This window comes from Sylvia atricapilla, chromosome 15 (genome assembly GCF_009819655.1).
Source record: "Sylvia atricapilla isolate bSylAtr1 chromosome 15, bSylAtr1.pri, whole genome shotgun sequence".
Classification (NCBI taxonomy): Eukaryota; Metazoa; Chordata; class Aves; order Passeriformes; family Sylviidae; genus Sylvia; species Sylvia atricapilla.
This window is the reverse complement of record NC_089154.1, coordinates 5,979,028-5,998,776: the sequence shown is the minus strand read 5'-3', so window position 1 is coordinate 5,998,776 and position 19,749 is coordinate 5,979,028. Positions and strand designations below refer to the sequence as shown.

Here is a 19,749-nt window from a genome sequence, read left to right as displayed (position 1 = left end):
GAGAGGAGGAGGTGGCACGATCCTGAGGCACAGATGCTGGTGCAAAATTACAGCCTCCCCAAGGAGCCTCCCTGCCTCCAGGACATGGTTTTGGAGGAGTGCAGGTGTCACAGCAAGTCTCAGTGGGGTCTAAGCCACACTGGGGAACCACAGGCTGTACACACAAACTTCCCAGACTCAGAAAGAAGATCACATTCGTCCCCAAAGCTGCCTCACATTATCACTATAAACAGAACTTAAAAAAACCCAAAACAAACCAAAGAACCGATCAGCTCTTGTATGATCTCACCTGTTGTCACCCCATAGTCAGCATTAAAAAGAATTAAAACCAAGATTAGCTTTCCTAGCAAGACTTTTCTTACTTAGAAGTACCTTGGGAGCTGCTACTGCCACATGGCACCGGGCAGAGCAGCCTGGGCCCAGCATCACCCACGAGACTCCAGAGGGAAGCACTGCACCTGGGCACAAAGCTTTCAGCACTGACAGGAACAATCTGGGAGTGTTACCACGTTGGTGGTACATCCTTTATGGCACAGAAGCTTTGAAAGGAAAAGTTCTCAGTACCCAGGCTCAGAGAGCAGCAGTTCTGCCCCATCCAGAGTCACCCAGGAGCCCCGGGAGAGGTAGTCAGGACACAACAATGGCTCAGCCTGGAACAGCATGCAGCAATGCCAGCCCTGTTTTACCACAAACACCAACTCCTCAAAAAAAAAAAGAAAAAATAAAATAAACTATTATGGATAGAACATAAAATCCAGTACATTCATCCCCGATCTCTCCTGAGCACTTGTACCTCACCAGCCTGGCAGCCTGTGGTAACTGCTGTCTCATAGCATGGCTCCAGCTGAATCACATTGTTTCCCCATCACAAAAAGCACCTAAAAAGAGGGCCCTCACCCTCCTTCAGTTCCCTTGTCTTTAAAAAGCCAGCCCTGACCTCATCTGCTCTGAGGATTCCCAGTCTCCCTGCAGCCTGCTCGGAGGCTGCCCAGCAAATGGGACGTGACAGATGAACAAGGCACAGTGCTCTACATTCACAGGGCCGGCGCCTCGGGGCGCGCCACTGCCAGGGACTGCTTCCACCTTCCTGATCTTAACGAAGCTGGGAGAAACTGGGAAACCCTTTCTGCAGAGAAGCACGTGTGCCTCCACTGTGCTCTCACTCACCCAGGAATAACCTATCCTGGGAAGTGCCCAGAAACTCAGAAAGTGCAGGAAGTGACATCATCCACTGTGGCTGTGCACAGACCTGTGAGCTGCTGCTCTGCCAGGGGGCTCTGAGCTACACTCACATGACAGACATGTCAGTGGATACAAAACTTCACATGGCCTTTACACCTCTGCTCACAGCCCTGACTCTGTGGAAGCGACTGATAGTGCTCAGGGCTCTGGCAGAAGCATGCAGAATGCTGTGCTATTTGGGGGGCCTGCACACTAGTCAATACTGATCCCCAAGATAGCCCACCTCCCCTCATGCCATAACCCCCCTGGGATGCTGCTGTGATCCACTTTACCAGTGCCCCTTCTAACATTTACAGAGTGCCCGATGGTTTATGTGATGGAACATCTATGCTTTTGGCTACGGGGAACATCCAGAAATCCTAATGACCTGGATTTCTGAGGAGCAGAGACACCAACACCTCGGCCCCTTCCCGATGTGTGGGAGCTACTGCAGGCAGCGGCAATGTCAAGCACGGATGAGCTCTGTCAGACCCCGAGCACATGGGCACACAGCCTGTGCAAGGCTAGATTTTGTACAAAAAGCTGGGAACATAGTCAAATCTGAGCAGGGGGTTCCCCCCCTGCCCCGGTTCCTGAATGTAGTGCAGCTTCAGCAGCTCAGCCAAGTACTGCACGATTTTGACGTCTTCATTGACGAGGCCCAGTTGAAGCTTTAGGAAGTTCATCCTGCGGCTCACGACAGACTCCTCCGATTCCCTTTCGCTGATGGGAAGGTGCAAGTGATGGCAGAAGGTGAAGAGGAAGGCTTTAGAACACAGCTGGGTGAGGACGCTTTGGACGTGCATGTAGTAGGTGCTGCCACGCTTGATCTGCGTGCGGTGGTCGGCCAGGCGGGTCACCACGGTGCCCTTGTAGAGGGGACAGCGCAGGGTCTTGCTGTCGGCGTCCAGGATGCTCAGGTAGCGGCTGTACCGGCTCAGGGCGTGCAGCACGTTCACCCCGGCAGGGGACACGGCCCTGCAACAGCAAGAGACAGGTCACGGCTGGAGGGGGCCATAATTAAGCAGCAGGGTGTGTCCATGGTGTCCTGAATCCCCTGTGGTTTCCCTCCGGTTGAGGAGCTGGTGCAAGACCTCTGTGGGGGTATAAAGCCTAGGAGGGGACAAATAGGTTCTCCAGCCTACCAGATCTCAAAGAAAGTTTGATTCCCTGGATGCTCACATGCTCTGATCTGTACTGTGCATGCTACAACATAAACCACCACACTTCAGGTCAGCTTCCTCCCTCAGTGACTTGGAGAGGGAGTGATAGGACGTCTCTGGTGAACAGACACGTCCTAGAGCAGCTGGAAGCCTCTTGATGTGAATCAGAAACCCAAAGCAGTTGCCCCTTTCCAAGAGCTCCACATTCCCCCCAGATCACTTCGGGAGAGAGCTGCTTGGAGGTGGTCAAAGCCTCGAGTGGAACAGAACTTTCTGACCTTGCTAAAAGAAAGAACCATCCTTCCTTAACCCACAACATCCCGTGGCTGACCCTGGCTATTTGTCACTCAAGTGGAAATCCACAGCATGCTTACAAGCACACAATTACCCACCAAGCTTAACCTAACGCTATTGAAATGCAAATTACAAGCCTACGCAAACCCTTCAGCTCCTCCATTCTTTGTGGTGACAGTTGCTGGGCTCAGATACAGCTCCCAGCCTCAAACTGGGAGGCCCAACTGGTGTAGGGGCTGCCCCTGTGCCCAGGCAGCACCTTAGGAGACACAGGATCCTTCCTGGAATAAATAGTTCAGCCTCTAAATTCCTTCCCAGAGCCCTCCTACAAATGGTTTGTGGAAAGCACCCACATTAAATTGAACACTTAATTAACATTCCACAGAGGAGAGCTGAAATGACTGACACATGTTACAGGCAGCTCTTAAATAAAGATTTCTGTTTATAAAAATTGCATCTAACCACAAACACTGAGCAACGAGTAAACACTTGGGGTTTTTAAAAACCTCCCTGACAGACAGAGAGCTTGTGAGCAGCTGTTGGCAGAGCTGTCATCCCGCTTCACAAGCACAGAAATGAAAGCAAACTCGCAGTTCTGGATAATTTCAGCATCCACATCCCCCAGCAATACAATACTCTGCAGCTCAGAAAGCAGGTCTCTGTGTTTTAATTTTCCTGCTGTTTACAAACATTCCTGCAGGAGCTCTTCCAGCCTGGCTCTGAGCACTGTCTGCCACTCTGACTCATGTTTTCCACACTGGTGACAGCAATGGCCATTCCCTGCCATACCTGCACCCAAAGCACAGAACACATCCTGGAACACACAAAAAAAATTTCTTTTAATAACATCAACAAGGGCAGGGCCCTTGAGCTGAGCAAACAGTCTTTGCTAATATGAGCTGTGAAGCCAGTTCAGGAATGGGTGTTGGGAAGGGGCACTTGTTTTTGGGACAGTTCTCACCCTCAGCAGAGGTTTCCTACAATCCCAACACTGCTCCTGCACAGCTCCAGGGGCCTTTCTTCCTCACCAGCACCGACAGAGGCGCTGCACTCCAATTCTGACCTACAGATCTCATCACCTCTTTAATAGGCTCCACAAGAAAAAAACTCTCCAGCACAGCACCATTCGCCCTAAAATCCCAACCAGAAATGTGAGAAGAGTTCCAGTAGGAGATGGCAGCGCAGAGCACACAAGGCACTTCAGGAACACTTGTATCAGATCCTCCAGGAACCCAGCAGGGCTCAGGTGTTTGTTCTCTGCTTTGCAGGGCAAAAAACCTCCTGGCCAAATAACTCACCTGAGGCAGGAAGCAAGTGCCCAGCAGATGTTTTAAACATTAACTCTCAACTGAGGCTGGATACAAAGAGACAAGTCTACTAGTCCTTCTCCAGAATAAATCCCACCAGCAGAAATTCACAGCTGCTATGTTGGTAATCCATACCAACATAGCACACCCATTGCCCTGAGATGGAAGCTCTTACCACACACTTCAACCCTACTAAAGCAAACGGACCCTCGCATTTACCTCTGCAGTCCAATCAACTTCCACTTCTGGAAATCCACCAGGTGCAGCGCAGAGGTGACCCAGTGCTTCACGGGCTTGGCGTACGCGCTGCAGTTGGGCACGAAGATGGAGAGCGCCGTCACCAGCTTCTTGACCATGGCCTCGTCCTCCCCCAGCACCACCAGGGTCCTCCCGCTGAGCAGGGAGTAGATGGCAGGGTGGGCGAAGGGGTACTGGCGGATGAAACGCAGTGCGTTCTGCCCCGCTCTCTTCCTGTGCCTCTCCCCGGCCGCGCTGCCCAGGTGGGCGGGAGACGGGGTCCTGTCGGAGCACGTGGAGGCCGCGCTGCTCATGTAGCTCGTGGAGTCCGAGCACTCGTCCAGGCTGCTCTTACTCACCTCCCTGCTGCCCGACAGGTAGCGGGAGTCGAGCTCGTAGGGCAGCAGCCCTCCCGAGAGGCCGTCGTGGGAGGGGAAGCCCCCGCGCAGCCCCTGCTCTGCCGGCCGGTACGGCTGCGGCGGGATCCGCACCACCCCGTCCTCCTCGCACGGCTTCTGGCCCAGCTCCGGCAGGGGCTCCAGGAAGTTGGGACTCTCCTTCCCGATACAACAGGCAGCATCCACCTGCACTAAGCTTTCCTGCTTTGAGATGTCGTCCTGCCCGTCATCGACGCCCGGGTTCGCTCTGGGGGTGAAGCGAAGGCCTCCTTCATCATCATCCACGTAGGGCTCCTCGTTAATGGCACTTGGGTAGCTCGCTTTGAAATCCTCTGGGATGAGGGACTCGGAGGGACACGTGCTGAGCACCTCGATGCTGTCCTCGCTGACCGTGCGCCGGCTGCCCACCTTGCTGCGGCCCGCCTGGGGGCTGGGCATGACGGGCAGGCTGGCCTGGCTCTCCGATTTGGTCAGCCCAGACCCCGACTTCTCTGTGCCCAGGACCTCGATGCTCTCCCCGCTGCTGATGCTGCCTTTGATATCTGCATCCAGGTAGTCCAGGTTCTCCTGGGGCTCAGACATTACAGATTCCGACATTTTGGGCTCTTCAGAGTCCTCCATTTCCTGCTCCATCTTGATGGGCACGCACTCCACACTGGACTTGTAGGAGCCCAGGCTGATGACCACTTTAGGAGCAAGGGACTCTTCTGAGCACTTTTCATCTATGGCATCTTGGCCCAGCCCCTGGCAGCCTCTGTACTGTTTTTCAGGAGGTTTTTCATCCAGGAAAGACACATCCTCAAAGAGGAAGTTGGTGACGCTCTGCTGCTTTAGGAGAGCTCGGCTGATCTGCTCTGTCAGGAGGTAACACACATCACCTCGAAAAGTCCTCTCGATATGGTGCAACTGGTCAAGGGTCTGGGTGAAAAAATAAACATCACAGAGTTCCTCCAGTGTCTTCAGCTTCTTGTCAAAGCACTTGGCAGACTTGGCTTTGATGAGTTTGGGGGTGTAGGAGGGCATGTGGGTGTACAGGGGAGTTTCACCGGGCTCAGTGTGGTCAGAGGCAGCAGGGTCCTGATCACTGCCCACGTCAGCCCGGTCCAGGGCACACTCTGGCTCGTAGGGGTGGAATTCAGAGTCCTTCAGCTTCCTGTAGGGATATGACCGGATTTGCCTCAGCAGGTCTTGGTGCTCAATGATTGACTTTTCCACACTGGCCAGCTCGTTGGCCTTCTCAATGGCCTGGGTAGTGTAATACCCCTTGTCGTTGGCTTTCTTCTGTTGCTCAGTCTCGTTGTGCAGGACGGTCCTGGTGTAGTCAAGGTCTTTCAGTTTCTTTTCCAGTTCATTGGCAAAAGCTTTCCGGTTCCCCGTCTTCAGGCATTCAGAGGCTTTAGAGAACTCGGTGGAGAGTTCCTGAAACTGCTGCATGATTTTGTGCTCGTCAGCAGAAATATAGGCCATGCAGAAGGGCCTCACAAAGCCCCTGGCTTCCAGGTCATACAGGGTCAAGTGGTGCACGTAGGCAAAGGCCCCTTCCTTGGAGTCCCCCAGCACCACCTTGGAATCCTCCACAAAGTTCAGTTTCGGGTAGGCAGAGCCGGGAGGGTGTCCCACAAAGGATGCCTGGTAATCCACAGACATGATCCGCAGGGAAAAATAATTGAGATCGAAGGTGCCCGACACTTTGGCGTCATCGGGGATGGTCAGGAGGGGCTGGGGCCCCACTTGCTCCGAGAACTCAGAAATGAGGATGAAGTCCCGGGTGAATTTGGAGCCGGCGACCTTGGCCCAGGGGTTGGCGCCCTGCCCGGCGAAGGGGAACAGCGGCACCGAGTACTCCTCGGGCAGGGGCGGCTCGCGGTACAGATCATCCTCCAGCTCCTCCTCCCTGGTGAAGGCCACCACATCAGGGGCGCTGATCATATTTCCCACAGGACGGGACCGACATGGAGCAGCGACGCGCCCCCGGTCCCCCCGCCACCGCCGGGCCCCGCGGGAGGCACCGGCGCAGCCCCGGCCCGGCCCCGCCGCAGCCCCGCGTCCCCCTCACGCCGCCGCCATGGCCGGAGCCGCCGCCTCCTCACGGCCGCGCAGCCATCTTGGAGTCACATGACGCGCGGCCTCCGACCCCACCGGCAGGAAGCGACGCCGCCTCCTCCTCCTCTTTCTCAGTTGGAGTTGTTTATTTTTATCGCCGCCGCCGTTTGTCTTTACCGACCCCGGGACGGGTCCAGCGGCGACGAGAAAGGGGGAAAAGCGAGGCGGAGCTGCAGCAGACACTTAGGGTTGCCGCGGGGCATCTCGGGAGTTGTAGTTCCGTGTCGCAGCGGCTGCGCTTTACGGCAGGACGTGACGGTGACGAGGTGAGGGAGGATCGACCGCAGAGCGCGGGAGAGCGGGGAGGTGAGGGGGGAACGGGGACAAAAGGGCGAAAGGAAAGGGAAAGCTCTGCCCCAGGTAAGAGACAGCCCGAGGGGGGATCAGGGGTGGTGGGGCGGCTGCGCTGCCCCAGGTGAAGGAGAGCCCGAGGGGTGATCAGGGGTGGTGAGGGGGCTGCGCTGCCCCAGCCCTGGGGGAGAGCGCAGCCCCAGCCACACAGGAGAGGGCCGAGGAACAGGCTGCGGGACTCCCCGACAGCTGCAGCGGGGTGACGCCTTCTCCATGCCCGTGCGGCGCCGAGGGGCTGCCCTGAGCCTCCCGGGGCGGCCGTGCGGTGCCAGCAGCCATCCCTCCACCCCGGCAGGGTCCGGCCCCGGGACGCGGAGCAGCAGCATGCCTTGGCCTCAGCTCCTGGGATGAACCTCTACGTGCGGCTGTTTACCAGGGGCAGGATGCTGCCCCAGCCCTGGCGCTTCTTTTCGCGGGCCGCGGAGGACTTGGCGCTGCAGAGGATCCGCAAGGTCCTGTGCGTGGCGGAGAAGAACGATGCTGCCCGAGGGATCGCTGAGCTGCTCTCCAACAGCAGGATGCGGCGGGTAGGAACGCCCCACATCGTGCTGCTCCCTGGTGGCTTAGCTGGCTGGGGACGATCCGTGTGGTGTGTGGCAGCCCCCAGCACTCTCAGCACAGCTTGGCATGGACACTTCATATCAGCATTTGGCACTGTTTTTGTCCCTGAACACACGAGGATACAATAATGGCTTTGTTTTCTGGACAAACACCGTTTTCCCAAATGTATTTGGGAGCCTCAGGTCCTTGTGGTTTGAGTCCAGTGGGAATTCAGCTCCCTCTGCACAGGCTGCCTTCCCCAGGCACTGAGCTCCATGGTTAAGGCTTTCTGGGTCATCCCTGGGTTAGCAGTGTGTGGCAGGGGCTTCAGAAGCTGACACCATCCATTGGCATGCATTTCCTGTCTAAAAGCACCACTTCTGCAGCATCAGCAAGTATCACTGGTTTACTGGAGGTCACCAAATAAAGCAAAAACAGGCTGTGGTTTGGAGAAGAAAAATCCAAATATTTCTACTCTCTGCTGCTCTGGTAACAGTTTGCATAATCACTTGCTGTTTCCAAACTAAGGTGCTACTAGACCAGAGTCAGAGAATCACTGAGGTAGAAAAAGACCTCTGAGATTACTGATTATGCAACCCGTGATCCTCACCTTGGCACCCAGACCAGAGCACTGAGTGCCACATTCAGTTGTTCCTTGAACACCTCCAGGCCTGGTGACTCCACCACCTCTCTGGGCACTTCCAATGCTTGATAACCCTTCCCATGAAGAAATTATTCCTGTTGTCTAACTAAACCTTCCCTGGGACAGCCTGAGGCTATTTCCTCTCATCTTGTCACCTGGGAAAAGAGGCCCCCACGTGGCTCCAAGCTTCTGTATTTGAATAAAAAGTGTTGCTGACAACCTGGGCACTGACAGTCCCAATCAAGACATCATCCTGCTTCTGTAAAAGAAGCAGTAAATACACAGTCTAGAAATTTCTGAGTCACAGTTAGGTGGGAGGTAGCCTTGGGGACACTACTTGTCACTTGGAACAAGATACAACTTTGGCAGGAGTTTCTCAACACTGGCCAGCTCCCTTAAATAAATCAGGTCCTCATTATTTATGGGGAGATAACCCTGGAACTGCCTTCAGGAATGGTTTAAAATCCTCTTACCTTGGAAATTACCATTTCAGTGTCTCCATAAATGATACAGGAGATTTCTATCCCCTTGCTGCAATTCCCATTAGCTCCAGTACCAGGTTTTCCTTTGCCAGGTGCCTCTTGTGCTCTATCCCAGTGTGAACAAAGCAAGGCAGGATGGATTTGTTTCCTATTAAAAAATTTAATTTAAAAAAAATTTAAGAATTTGTGTCCTAAAAAAGCCAGAAACTCAGGAATTCTCCTTTTCCTTCCAGCGAGAAGGTTTTTCCAAGTTCAACAAGATCTATGAATATGACTACCAGATATTTGGTCAGGTAAGAGTTTTCTCTCAATCTGCTGCTGGATTATTGAAATAAAAATACTAATTAATAAAAGCCATTTGTCAGGAGTTACAAAACACAGCTCCAGCCATGGGGATGTTATGCCCAAAGATGAGGAAAAGTCAGATGTTTTCTTGGCTCAACCACCTGTTTTGTTGCTCTAAATCTTTCTGGTTTTGTGAGAGTCAAGAATACATTGCTGTTTAGAATTGGGAGTTTCCTACAAAAATTGAGGAAAAGGCCACAAATAGAGCTTGTTATGATGTATTAGTTTTGGTTGTCCCATCTCTGGAAGTGTTCCAGGCCAGGTTGGATGGGGCTTGGAGCAACCTGGGACAGTGGAAGGTGTCCCTGCCCTTGTCAGGAGTGGCAGTGGATGGGCTTTAAGGTCCCTCCCAACCCAAACCATTCTGGGATTAACAGGAGAAAGGTGTCACTAATCATGTAAAGGGAGAACTAAAGGGAGATTTTTGGGCTGTGGGTAGTTTTTGGTGAGTGATGGGCACTGATTTCCTTGCTCTGTCTCTTGCAGAACGTTACCATGGTGATGACATCCGTGTCAGGACATTTATTGGCTCATGATTTTATCATGCCATTTCGCAAATGGTTGGTACCTCGTGCCCCTGGCAGAAAGGGCTCAGTCACCTCCTGCCCCTCACAGGAGGGGCCTGTCACCTCCTGCTCTCATCCTTGACACTGCAGGCATCCTTGGCACATCCTTGGGACACTGCTCAAAGACAAAGGGGCAGGGAGGGATTTGGATGCAGAGCAGGGTGATGGGTTCCAAATTTTATAGAAAATAGCAAAAATAATGTTTCAAATCCCTGTCTTCAGAGTGCTAAAACCCCCTGAAGACATAATACTGGTTAAAGCACATCAAGGCAGACACAGGGAATGAAGCTGATTCCAAAATGAGATGGTTTTATGTTCTTCGTTCTGCTAGCAGCTGTTCTGGGAAGCAAGGTGCTTTCTCTGCCTTACCTCCTTTTGCACTCTGGGCTTCTCATAGGAGATGCTGTTTGTTGCCTTCCAGATTTGCTGTTTTCTCTGCCTGGTTTTTAATTTTGTTGCTTTTAAATGTTACTCAGCATTTGACGTGAACCCTCTTTTGTCTGAAACAGGGCCTGTAATAAAATACATTAATTCCAGTACTTAGACAGCACCAGTTAGTGTCTCACAAATGGTGTTTTAGTTTGTGATGCACACACGTTTCTCCTCTATTTTCCAGGCATAGCTGCAACCCTTTAGCTCTTTTTGATGCTGAAATTGAGAAGTATTGCCCTGAAAATTACTTGGATATCAAGGTACATCATGGTTAAGACTTTGAAACTGAGCTCAGGGTTCAATTAATTTGGTTAAAAAAATTTGGTTCAACAAATATTGTCCCAGACAGAAGGATGATCTTACCTTTGTCCTTAACATCCAAATTTCTGCAGTTTAGCAGATCCCTCCTACATTTCCTAGGACTATATATGCTGTTCATTTGTGAAACTGAAACTCTTGGTCATGTACAAGTAGTGCAGTGAAGGAACAGCTAAAAATAGAAATGTTTTTTTGTCCAACAAGGTGGAATTGATGATTGTGTCTCAGTTTTACAGAAAAAGTCATTTTTAGAAAACAGATTGTGGTACAACCTGCTCCAAGCCAAACTTTTTAACAGAATTAGATGTAAATAAATGACTCAATTCTCTTGAAAGCTGCCTGATCTCCCGAGACACACAATTAGAAAATGTTATTGCAACAACCCATCTCCATGGATACACATTGCATTTCATGTTCAGTGAGTCATTCTGCAATGAAATGACAGAGCAAGTGGCCTGGAATGTTCTCCCTGTGTTGTTTTTTCTTCTCAGAGAACCCTTGAACGAGAAATCCAGCAGTGCCAAGCCCTGGTGATCTGGACTGACTGTGATCGAGAGGGAGAGAACATCGGCTTTGAGATCATCCACGTGTGCAAAGCTGGTGTGTAGAGCATCTTCATCAATCTGACTTCCATTAATGGTTTCACAACTCCATTAGCAGAGGCAAATTCTCAATTTTATTGTGTCCTGGTTAAATGCTGGCTAATTCTAATAAATACGTGGTTGTGATAGACCAGAAATGCATCCAGCTGTTGGAAAGCTGTAGCATCAGTTGACAGCATTCTCTCACTATAGTTGTTTATTAGTTTCTCCTTTCTGTTGGTGTTTGAGTCACTCTGATTTCCCTTCTGTGTGTCCGTGGCAGTAAAGCCAAACCTGCAGGTTTTCCGAGCCCGGTTCTCCGAGATCACGCTCCACGCTGTCAGATCAGCCTGTGAGAACCTCACCCAGCCCGACCAAAAAACCAGCGATGCCGTCGACGTCAGGCAGGAGCTGGACCTCAGGATAGGCACGTACACATCTGTTACTGTAACCTTCAACACAAGGCAGAAATGCCCTCTGTGTTCTTTGTTCATAAATGTGAATTTTAAATCAGATGCAACTAAATGACATTTTATGTTTTACTGGGAATGTGCTCTTTGAATGAGAGAATCAACTCCCAAGATCGAGTCCAACCTGTGATTGATCCTCTCCTTGTAAACCAGACCAGAGCACTGAATGCCACATCCAGTTGTTTCTTGAACATCTCCAGGGATGGTGACTCCTCCACCTCACTGGGCGGTCCACTCCAATGTTTAAAAGCGTCTTCTGTGAAGAAATTCCTCTTGAAAAGAGGAAGCTTCTCCTTGAAGCAAATATTAAGTTTATAGCTAATGCAATACTGACAAGCTGCCTCCACTGAATATCAAACAGAGCAAAATTAATGCTCAGAATATTAAAAAGATCTGAAGTGCTGTGATTATCATTCAACATTGTTGCATTCAATTGTGGTGCCCATTTTGTTTCCTCAGGTGCTGCCTTCACCAGATTCCAGACTCTGAGGCTGCGTAAGATCTTCCCTGATGTTTTAGCAGATCAGCTGATCAGCTATGGCAGCTGCCAGTTCCCAACACTGGGATTTGTAGTTGAACGCTTTAAAGCCATCCAGGCCTTTGTTCCTGAAGCCTTCTACAAAATAAAAGGTATGTTTGGGGAAACACAGTCCTGGGCTCCATCTTTGAGGGTTTGATGTGGATAGAAAGGAAAAACATTGGAGTAACTAACACAAAAGACTGCAGAAGTGATTTCCTCTTCCTCTGCCACGACCACTGAGCGGAGCTGGAAGGTTTCCAAGTTCCTTTGTGGTATTTCCATTTTGTGGCTCCTCTGTCAGCCAGCTCTGTTGTCCATCACAGTGACCCATGACCATGAAGACGGCAGCGTGGTCTTCAACTGGAAGAGGAACCGGCTCTTCAATCACACAGCATGCCTGGTCCTTTACCAGATGTGTATGGAGGTAGGAAGCCTTGTAAATAGTTGCATCATCCAGATTCACCCAAACATCCCCTGTATCTGTCTTGTTCAAGACTTTTAAAGGACAGTTTGTGTAAACTCCTAAAGGAGATGTGGGTTTTGCTTACTCTGTTTAGGATCCAGTAGCGACTGTTGTTGATGTTGTGAGCAAGCCAAAGAGCAAATGGAGGCCCCTGCCCCTGGACACTGTGGTATGTTTGAACTCTGGGAAGGGTTTCTCTGAAAAGAGCTTTGAACAGATGTTTTACTCAGTGTTCTGAATTATCCACTAATACTTTTGGGTTTTCTGGCTCTTCCCAATGCAGGAACTGGAAAAATTGGCTTCCCGCAAACTGAAAATAAATGCAAAGGAAACTATGACAATAGCAGAAAAACTCTATACTAAAGGGTAAGAAAGCAAGACTTGGCTTGGTAAACTGAATTCTTTTAAAACTAAATGGCCTTTTGTTCGAAATGGGAAACATCTTGGAGCAGCTCTCAAAGTGCTCTCCTTTCGTTCTTCCTAAGGTACATTAGTTACCCTCGAACTGAGACCAACATTTTCCCCAAGGAGCTGAACCTCTCTGCTTTGGTAGAACAGCAAACACAGGACCCAAACTGGGGAGAGTTTGCGCAGAGGATTTTGGATCAGGGTGGGCCAAACCCTCGGAGTGGAACCAAATCTGATCAGGCTCACCCTCCCATTCACCCCACAAAATACACCAGCAGCCTGCAGGTGGGTGCAACCAGAGGGAACTGGATGGGTTGCTTGATAAATAAAAGTCTTAACGTGGTCATTAGCACAAAATCCTCACCCGAGATCCCAGTGATTTTGTGATGTTTTGTTCACCTGGGAGGACACTCACCCTTCTCACTGTTTGATCTCAGGGCAATGAGCAGAGACTCTACGAATTCATCGTGCGCCACTTCCTGGCTTGCTGCTCTCAAGATGCCAAAGGACAGGAAACAACTGTGGAGATCGACATTGCCAACGAGCAGTTCATTGCTCAAGGACTCATGATCCTGGCCCGAAATTACCTGGAAGTGTATCCTTATGACAAGTGGAGCGATAAGGTAATCCCCTAATTAACATAAGTGGGAGAGGCTGAGGTAGCACTTCAATGCTAACTTTAGCCCTCTGCAAAACATCTTTTGACCATTTCTGGCTGTTTCACTCAGAGTCTTTGTCCTGAGTGAATGGATCAGGAAGCAGTTTCAAAGAGGTTCTCCTTCCCCTTCAGGTTATCCCGCTGTATCAGAAAGGGTCTCGCTTTCAGCCCACCACAGTGGAGATGGTGGATGGGGAAACCAGTCCTCCCTTGCTCCTCACAGAAGCAGATCTCATTGCTCTCATGGAAAAACACGGCATTGGTCAGTATTGGGCAGCGTGGCCTCTTGCTCTTGGCAGAGGGAATCCTCCCCAGGGAATTCTCCAAACATTGCTGCAGATTAGAAATCATTTAAATGTGCAGAATAAAGGGACATCGAGGGCAAAATCCAAACATCCTCAGGAGCCTGCAAGGGTGCCTTCAATACCCAGGGAGATGGGCAGTTCCATGTCCAGGGCATGCTACCAGCACCTTGGTGGCCTCAGTCCCAGTGGGGCAGGAGGGCAGTGCTGCTCCTCACCATAAGTTGTGTCCTTGTCCCTGGGCACAGGGGAAATCACTCCTTGGCTCCTGATTTGACTGCCACGTCTCTGTTTGCAGGGACTGATGCCACACACGCTGAGCACATCGAGACGATCAAGACGCGGATGTACGTGGGGCTGACGGCAGATCAGCGCTTCCTGCCCGGCCAGCTGGGCATGGGGCTGGTGGAAGGTGAGGGCACAGCCCTTACACAGATGGCAGAGTCCTTACTTGCTCCTTCCTTTTGTTCACCTTTGCACATCTTCCTCAGGCTATGATTCCATGGGCTATGAGATGTCCAAGCCTGACCTTCGAGCTGAGCTGGAGGCTGATCTAAAACTGATCTGTGAGGGGAAGAAGGACAAATCTGTAGTGTTGCAGCAGCAGGTCCAAAAGTACAAGCAAGTCTTCATTGAAGCTGTGGCCAGAGCCAACAAGTGAGTACTGTCTTTGCTCTCTTCCTTTTGCTTTGCTCTGCTGGGAGGTGCTGGCTGCTCATCTGAGGCTCAGCCTGTAGTGGAGAATCCTGTCACCCTGTTTCCCTGGAATGAGAGATCCTGTCACACTGTTTCCTTGGAGCTCTGCCCTCTGTGTGTAGGCATTTGCATGGGAAAGGATGACTCGCAGCCTGGCACGCTGTCAGAAGTTCCTCCCAGCTAAGGGCTTAAACCAGGATGAGCAGTTAAGATTAAATTTGGGGATGGCAACATGCACTGACCTCTGCACTGTTGTACCCACACCTTTCCTGTTCCAGAAATGTGGTGCTGAGTCAATGTGCTCATGGAGAAACTCAGAGGGGCTGTGTGGGGGGCAGCTGGCTCTGAGTCACTGCAGCACCTGATTGCTCCTTGCAGAGACACCCAGGATGCTCTGCTCATTTCTTTACAGGTTGGACCAGGCCCTGGCTCAGTATCTGGGAGAAGCTGCAGAAATTCCAGAGCAGGATGAGGTGTACCCAGCAATGCCCGTTTCTGTTCGGAAATGTCCCCAGTGCAACAGTGACATGGTCCTGAAGACCAGGAAGAATGGCGGGTTGGTGACTTTCCCTCTTGTAGCCTCCTGTGTTGGTTTGTGTTTCTCCAGGCATTCATTTACCTCCTTTGGTAAAAGCTTGGAAACCTTGGGCTGCAGCTCACTGACTCCACCAGCTACATGAGCTGTGTGGACTCAACTGAATCTCTTCTCAAGTAGGTATTTCCCCTGTAAAATTGCAGTTTTGACAATTTCTGGTGGCTGAGAAGACATGAGACTGGATCCCAAACTGTCTTGAGTTTGCCTTTTCCTCATCCAGTGCCTTTGTCCCATGGCAGGTTCTACCTCAGCTGCATGGGCTATCCAGCCTGTAAAACTGCAGTCTGGTTCCCTGATTTTGTGCTGGATGTGACCAGGGATGACAGCATCTGTGATGTATGTAAACCACATCCAGTTCACAGGTAGGTCATGCCCATTTTCCCTTGTTGGACATTGGAGCAGAAACTTCATGGGCTAGGCTGGGCAACCATTTTCCATTCCAGTCGTGGAAAGCTGGAGTAGCACTTGGCTTGGGGATGGAAAGAGGAGAATGTGAGAAAACCAGCCTCCGTATAGCAGAATCAAAAGAATAAATAAAAGTTCAAGTATAAATTGTGGTCTGTTGGTGAGAAACTCTGGGAGACTTAGACTCTTCCTTCCCTTGCAGACTGAAGTTTAAATTCAAAAAGGGCAGTGTTCCCCCTGTGATGCCCTTGGAGTTCGTTGGCTGCATTGGAGGCTGTGATGAGATGCTGAAAGAGCTTTTGGACCTCAAGTACTTGCATAGATCATCCCAGCCTGCATCATCCACCACCCAGCCAGTGCATCACCTGCAGGCCAACCACTCACTGAACAGAGCCAGCACTGAGACCAGGCAAGCCAGGGGGACCTCAAACCTGGCACGGGGACACCTGCTTTCCATCAACTCCTCCAGGACTCCCAGGGCTGCTCCTCCAGCTGCTGCAGACGATGGGAATGCTGTGGTGTGCAACTGTGGGAGCGAGGCGCTGCTGCTGACCGTGCGCAAGGAGGGGCCCAACAAGGGCCGCCAGTTCTACAAGTGCAGCTCCAGCGCCTGCAACTTCTTCCTCTGGGCTGACGAGCAGCCACAGGACAGGGGCCCTGCAGCTCCACACGGCTCCACGCTGCTCCAGCCCGCAGCTGGAAGAGCCCCGGCGGGATTCCAGCGCCCAGGAGGAGGGAGGGAGCCCTTGGGAAGCAGCAGCTCTGACGCTGGAGGTGGCGTGGTGTGCAGGTGCGACCAGCCCGCCGTGACGCGCACCGTGCAGAAGGACGGGCCCAACAAGGGCAGGCAGTTCCACACCTGCCCCAAGCCCCGGGAGCAGCAGTGTGGCTTCTTCCAGTGGGCAGACGAGAACGTGGCACCAGGTACGGCCGGGCTCGGGGCAGACACGAGGGCTGCAGGCTCTTCTTAAGCTGAACAAAACAAGGAGCTGCTGGAGAGGGTCCAGTGGAGGCCACAGAGATGGTCAGGAGTCTGAAGTGTCTCTCTGATGAGGAAAGATGGAGAGAGCTGGGCCTGTTTAGTCTAGAGAAAAGAAGAATGGGGGGGAATCTCATTAATGCATGTTAATATCTCAGAGGTGGGTGCCAGACTTTTTTTGGTGGTGCTCAGGGACAGGATGAGGAGCAGCAGCCAGAAATTAAAACACAAACAGTTAGACCTCAACATGAGGAAGAACTTCTTCAGATTAAAGGTGGCAGAACTCTGGAACAGCTGCCCAGGGAGGTGATAGAGTGTCCCTTCCTGGAGACATTCAAACCCAACTAGCATGCCAGGGAGCATGTGATGCTCCCTCTGCCCTAGTTTAGGGGTACAGGGAAAGGGCAAGTCATTCTGGAGCTTTGATCAGAGATCAGTGTGGAAAGATGCTGAAAACAAAAATAATGACAAAATAAGGATGCAAAAGAGAGAGAACTGATAAAAAGGGACATAACCAGGTACAGAGGGAGAGATGTGGTCTCTGAAAGGGCCTCCTTCTCAGACGTTTGGGCCTAAAGGGGTAAAATCAAGTTTTCAAAACTACTTAAACCCCAAGTCCTTCTCTGCTGTGTTTTGTTTCTGCTTCAGCTGCAGACCAGAGCATGCAGTCAGGCAGATCAGCTTCACCTGTGCTGTTCCCACAGGCCTCTAATGCTGCAAGACAAATGAGTAACATTTCACTGTTCAGACAAGTCTGAAGCAAATGCAGGTTCAGGAATAGTCTGAGAATCCTTGATCTGCTATTTTGAACTTACCTCAGGATTCGTATCTATTTATGTTTTCAAAGATCCTTAAACTCAAGTTGTTTATCTCTAGGCCCTTCTGGAGACGACTCTTTGAACCACTTTGGCAGCAATGGATACTCCAGAGGGTTGGGAAGCAAGGCCAAGAGACCAGGCAATGTCTCCTCAGGATCTGCTGCCAAGAAACCACGGACCTGCAGCATTTGCCACCAGCCTGGGCACACGAGGAAAACCTGCCCTCAGAACCACTGAGCTGGACCTCTGAGAGCCTGTAAGGACCAGGATTGTGAACTGCTGCAGGAGCCACCTCTGCCACAAGGGACTGGACTCTGGGAAAAAGTCCCTTGAGTGTTTTTTGGAGCATTGCATGCTGCTCCTGCCAAGAGATACCATTTGTTACAGCAAGGGTTCAACCAGCTTGGAAAAGTGGTTCCATTAACAGCTTTTGTTTCCAGTTGCTCTTCTGCTGAGCAGATTGGGAAAGTCTGAACATTTCAAGGAAGCACTTGGAAGCGGAGTCTGTGGAGAAAACTGCACTGGATCATCCTGCACCATCCTGGTGGTTGTTCCTGACCTTTCCATGCAGGGAAGAGCTGGATCAGGGCCATCAGGACAGACACCAGGACTGCTGAGCTCTGCTCAGTCCCTGCCTTTCCACAGTGTGGAATTTAAGTTCCCTTTAAAGTTGATGTTACCTGAGCAACATTCCCCTTTTTTTGTCACTCTGTCCTGGTTTGGTTACCTGGGTTGTCCCTGCCAGTGAAGGAGGGTCAGGTGCAGAGGAGCTGGATCTGGTGTTTGCCCGGGGAGGAGCTCAGCTGCAGTGCTCAGGAAAAGCCTTCATTTTAGATGGTTCCTGAATTTGAAGGCGAGTTCTTCCTCAAGCTTTGAGACATGCATCTGTGATGCTGCTAGCTGATGAAAGTTATTTTTGTCAAACCAATGAGTTTCTTATTAAATATTATTTAAATTTTAAATTTGGTGCAGTGACACCTTAACTCTGCCTAATTATTTCTTCCTACACAAAACAATGAAGCTTTTACTGTGAAAGCTTTTACAGCCAAATCTTGCTCTTTCCAATCACTGGAACAATACAGGAGCTTTCTTGGCAGAAACTCCCCACAGTAATTTAGAAGTGAGCTACAGAGAGATGGGAAAAGTGGGTTTTGTCTCACCAGCTGCATCTGCTGACCTGGGACAGACAGACAGAGCTGGCTGAGCTGAAGAGAAGCTCTGTTTTCCTGTTCTGAGTTCAGACTGAACTCCCTGGGAAGCCAGGCTGCCTCTTCCCTTGCTGTTGGGGCTTCCTCTGTTCATCAAAGGAGGGAGATCTGCAGGATTCCTGTGTGCTCCGTGCCAGGACCTCCAGTGCTGCTCAGGATCCTGCTCCTGGCACCCAGCAGTTCCTGGGGACAGGCAGGAGGCTGGAGCACTTGGAGGGCGGATGGAAGCTGAGCCCACAGCAGCAACATGCCTCAAAGAGAGCCTGAAACCCTGCAGCAGTCCATTGCTATCAGGCCTAAATCCATGCAGAAAATCAGGAGAATTTGGGTTGCATTTCCCTGTAGCCCTCACTCCCACCGCTGACAGCCGTGGCCTAAAAATACGCACCCTGAGCTAAAATAACAGGATTCCAAGGCTTTGGAATGCAGTCCCTGAGCCAAGGCACGGCAGCAGCCTGGCCAGCCACCTTGGAATGGCAGCAGCAGTGGGAAGCAGCTGTGCAGGACACAGGGAACAGGTTAAACTTTGCTGGTGGATCAGCCAGGAGCAGCTTTAGGAGTCTCACCCTGGCCAATGCTCAGCTGAGCCCTGTAAGTGGTACAAGCTCAGTGTCCAAACAGCTCCCACACTGCAGCCAGGCACTCTGTGAGTCCAGGGCTTTGGAAAAGGAGGAGGAAGACTTGGCAGGATGGGATCTGACCATCACCAAGCTCGCCAGGCAGCAGGAACAGGCCCTGGGTGGTTCCCAGAGAGGCCACCACAGCTGGGGAGTCACTTAAGCCTTTACCAGAGAAAAGGAGACAAAAGAGAGCTGACACCAGAGAACCAGTGTGCACAGGGAAGGTTTATTCTCATCAGTAACACCTGGGAAAGTGGTTTGGAGGAACAAAGTAGTTGTCAGACTGGGAGGAAAAGCAGGTTTTTTCTTCCCATAAACAAGATGATGGCTGTAAAGAAAACTAAACCACAACAGCTGCTCACAGTGTAGTCCACAGGATTCCTCCAGCTCCACCCGCGTGTAAAACCAGCTCTTCCCATTAAATGTAAGAATAAATTCCTTTTCTCTGGGACTAGAGCCAGGCCAAACCCTACTAGCAGCCGCTCAAACAAAAAGGAAAAAACCAACAAAATACCCAAACAAAATATATCTTCTCAATAAAAAGCATAAACCACTTCAGTTCTTGCAAGCACTCTGCTCACAACATCATTCGTGCTCTCCTTCCCCACCCCATACACTGAGGCTTC

General features: G+C 51.1%; 3 protein-coding genes across 4 annotated transcripts in view; 1 reads left to right on the top strand and 2 right to left on the bottom strand.

Annotated features, from left to right (window-relative positions):
- PRPSAP2 (phosphoribosyl pyrophosphate synthetase associated protein 2) overlaps nucleotides 1-19,749 on the bottom strand; it is a 77,757-nt gene that overhangs the window by 32,816 nt on the left and 25,192 nt on the right. The gene's annotated exons all lie outside the window — the stretch shown is intronic.
- SMCR8 (SMCR8-C9orf72 complex subunit) lies at nucleotides 716-7,313 on the bottom strand. Its single transcript, XM_066329855.1, has 2 exons — nucleotides 4,205-7,313; nucleotides 716-2,199 (listed from the first exon to the last, which is right to left on the bottom strand). The coding sequence occupies exons 1-2, from the start codon at nucleotides 6,547-6,549 to the stop codon at nucleotides 1,746-1,748; spliced, it is 2,799 nt and encodes a 932-aa protein (XP_066185952.1). The 5' UTR covers nucleotides 6,550-7,313; the 3' UTR covers nucleotides 716-1,745.
- TOP3A (DNA topoisomerase III alpha) lies at nucleotides 6,975-18,257 on the top strand. Of its 2 annotated transcripts, XM_066329853.1 has the most exons (20): nucleotides 6,975-7,029; nucleotides 7,370-7,601; nucleotides 8,973-9,032; nucleotides 9,571-9,644; nucleotides 10,267-10,342; nucleotides 10,892-11,000; nucleotides 11,265-11,408; nucleotides 11,911-12,081; nucleotides 12,295-12,395; nucleotides 12,529-12,603; nucleotides 12,718-12,800; nucleotides 12,920-13,127; nucleotides 13,280-13,465; nucleotides 13,633-13,762; nucleotides 14,101-14,214; nucleotides 14,294-14,459; nucleotides 14,911-15,054; nucleotides 15,333-15,455; nucleotides 15,701-16,422; nucleotides 17,354-18,257. In XM_066329853.1, the coding sequence occupies exons 2-20, from the start codon at nucleotides 7,422-7,424 to the stop codon at nucleotides 17,530-17,532; spliced, it is 3,045 nt and encodes a 1,014-aa protein (XP_066185950.1). In that variant the 5' UTR covers nucleotides 6,975-7,029; nucleotides 7,370-7,421; the 3' UTR covers nucleotides 17,533-18,257. The 2 variants fall into 2 exon arrangements, with proteins under 2 accessions (XP_066185950.1, XP_066185951.1); XM_066329854.1 differs by lacking the exons at nucleotides 6,975-7,029; nucleotides 9,571-9,644 and having other exon boundaries at nucleotides 7,417-7,601.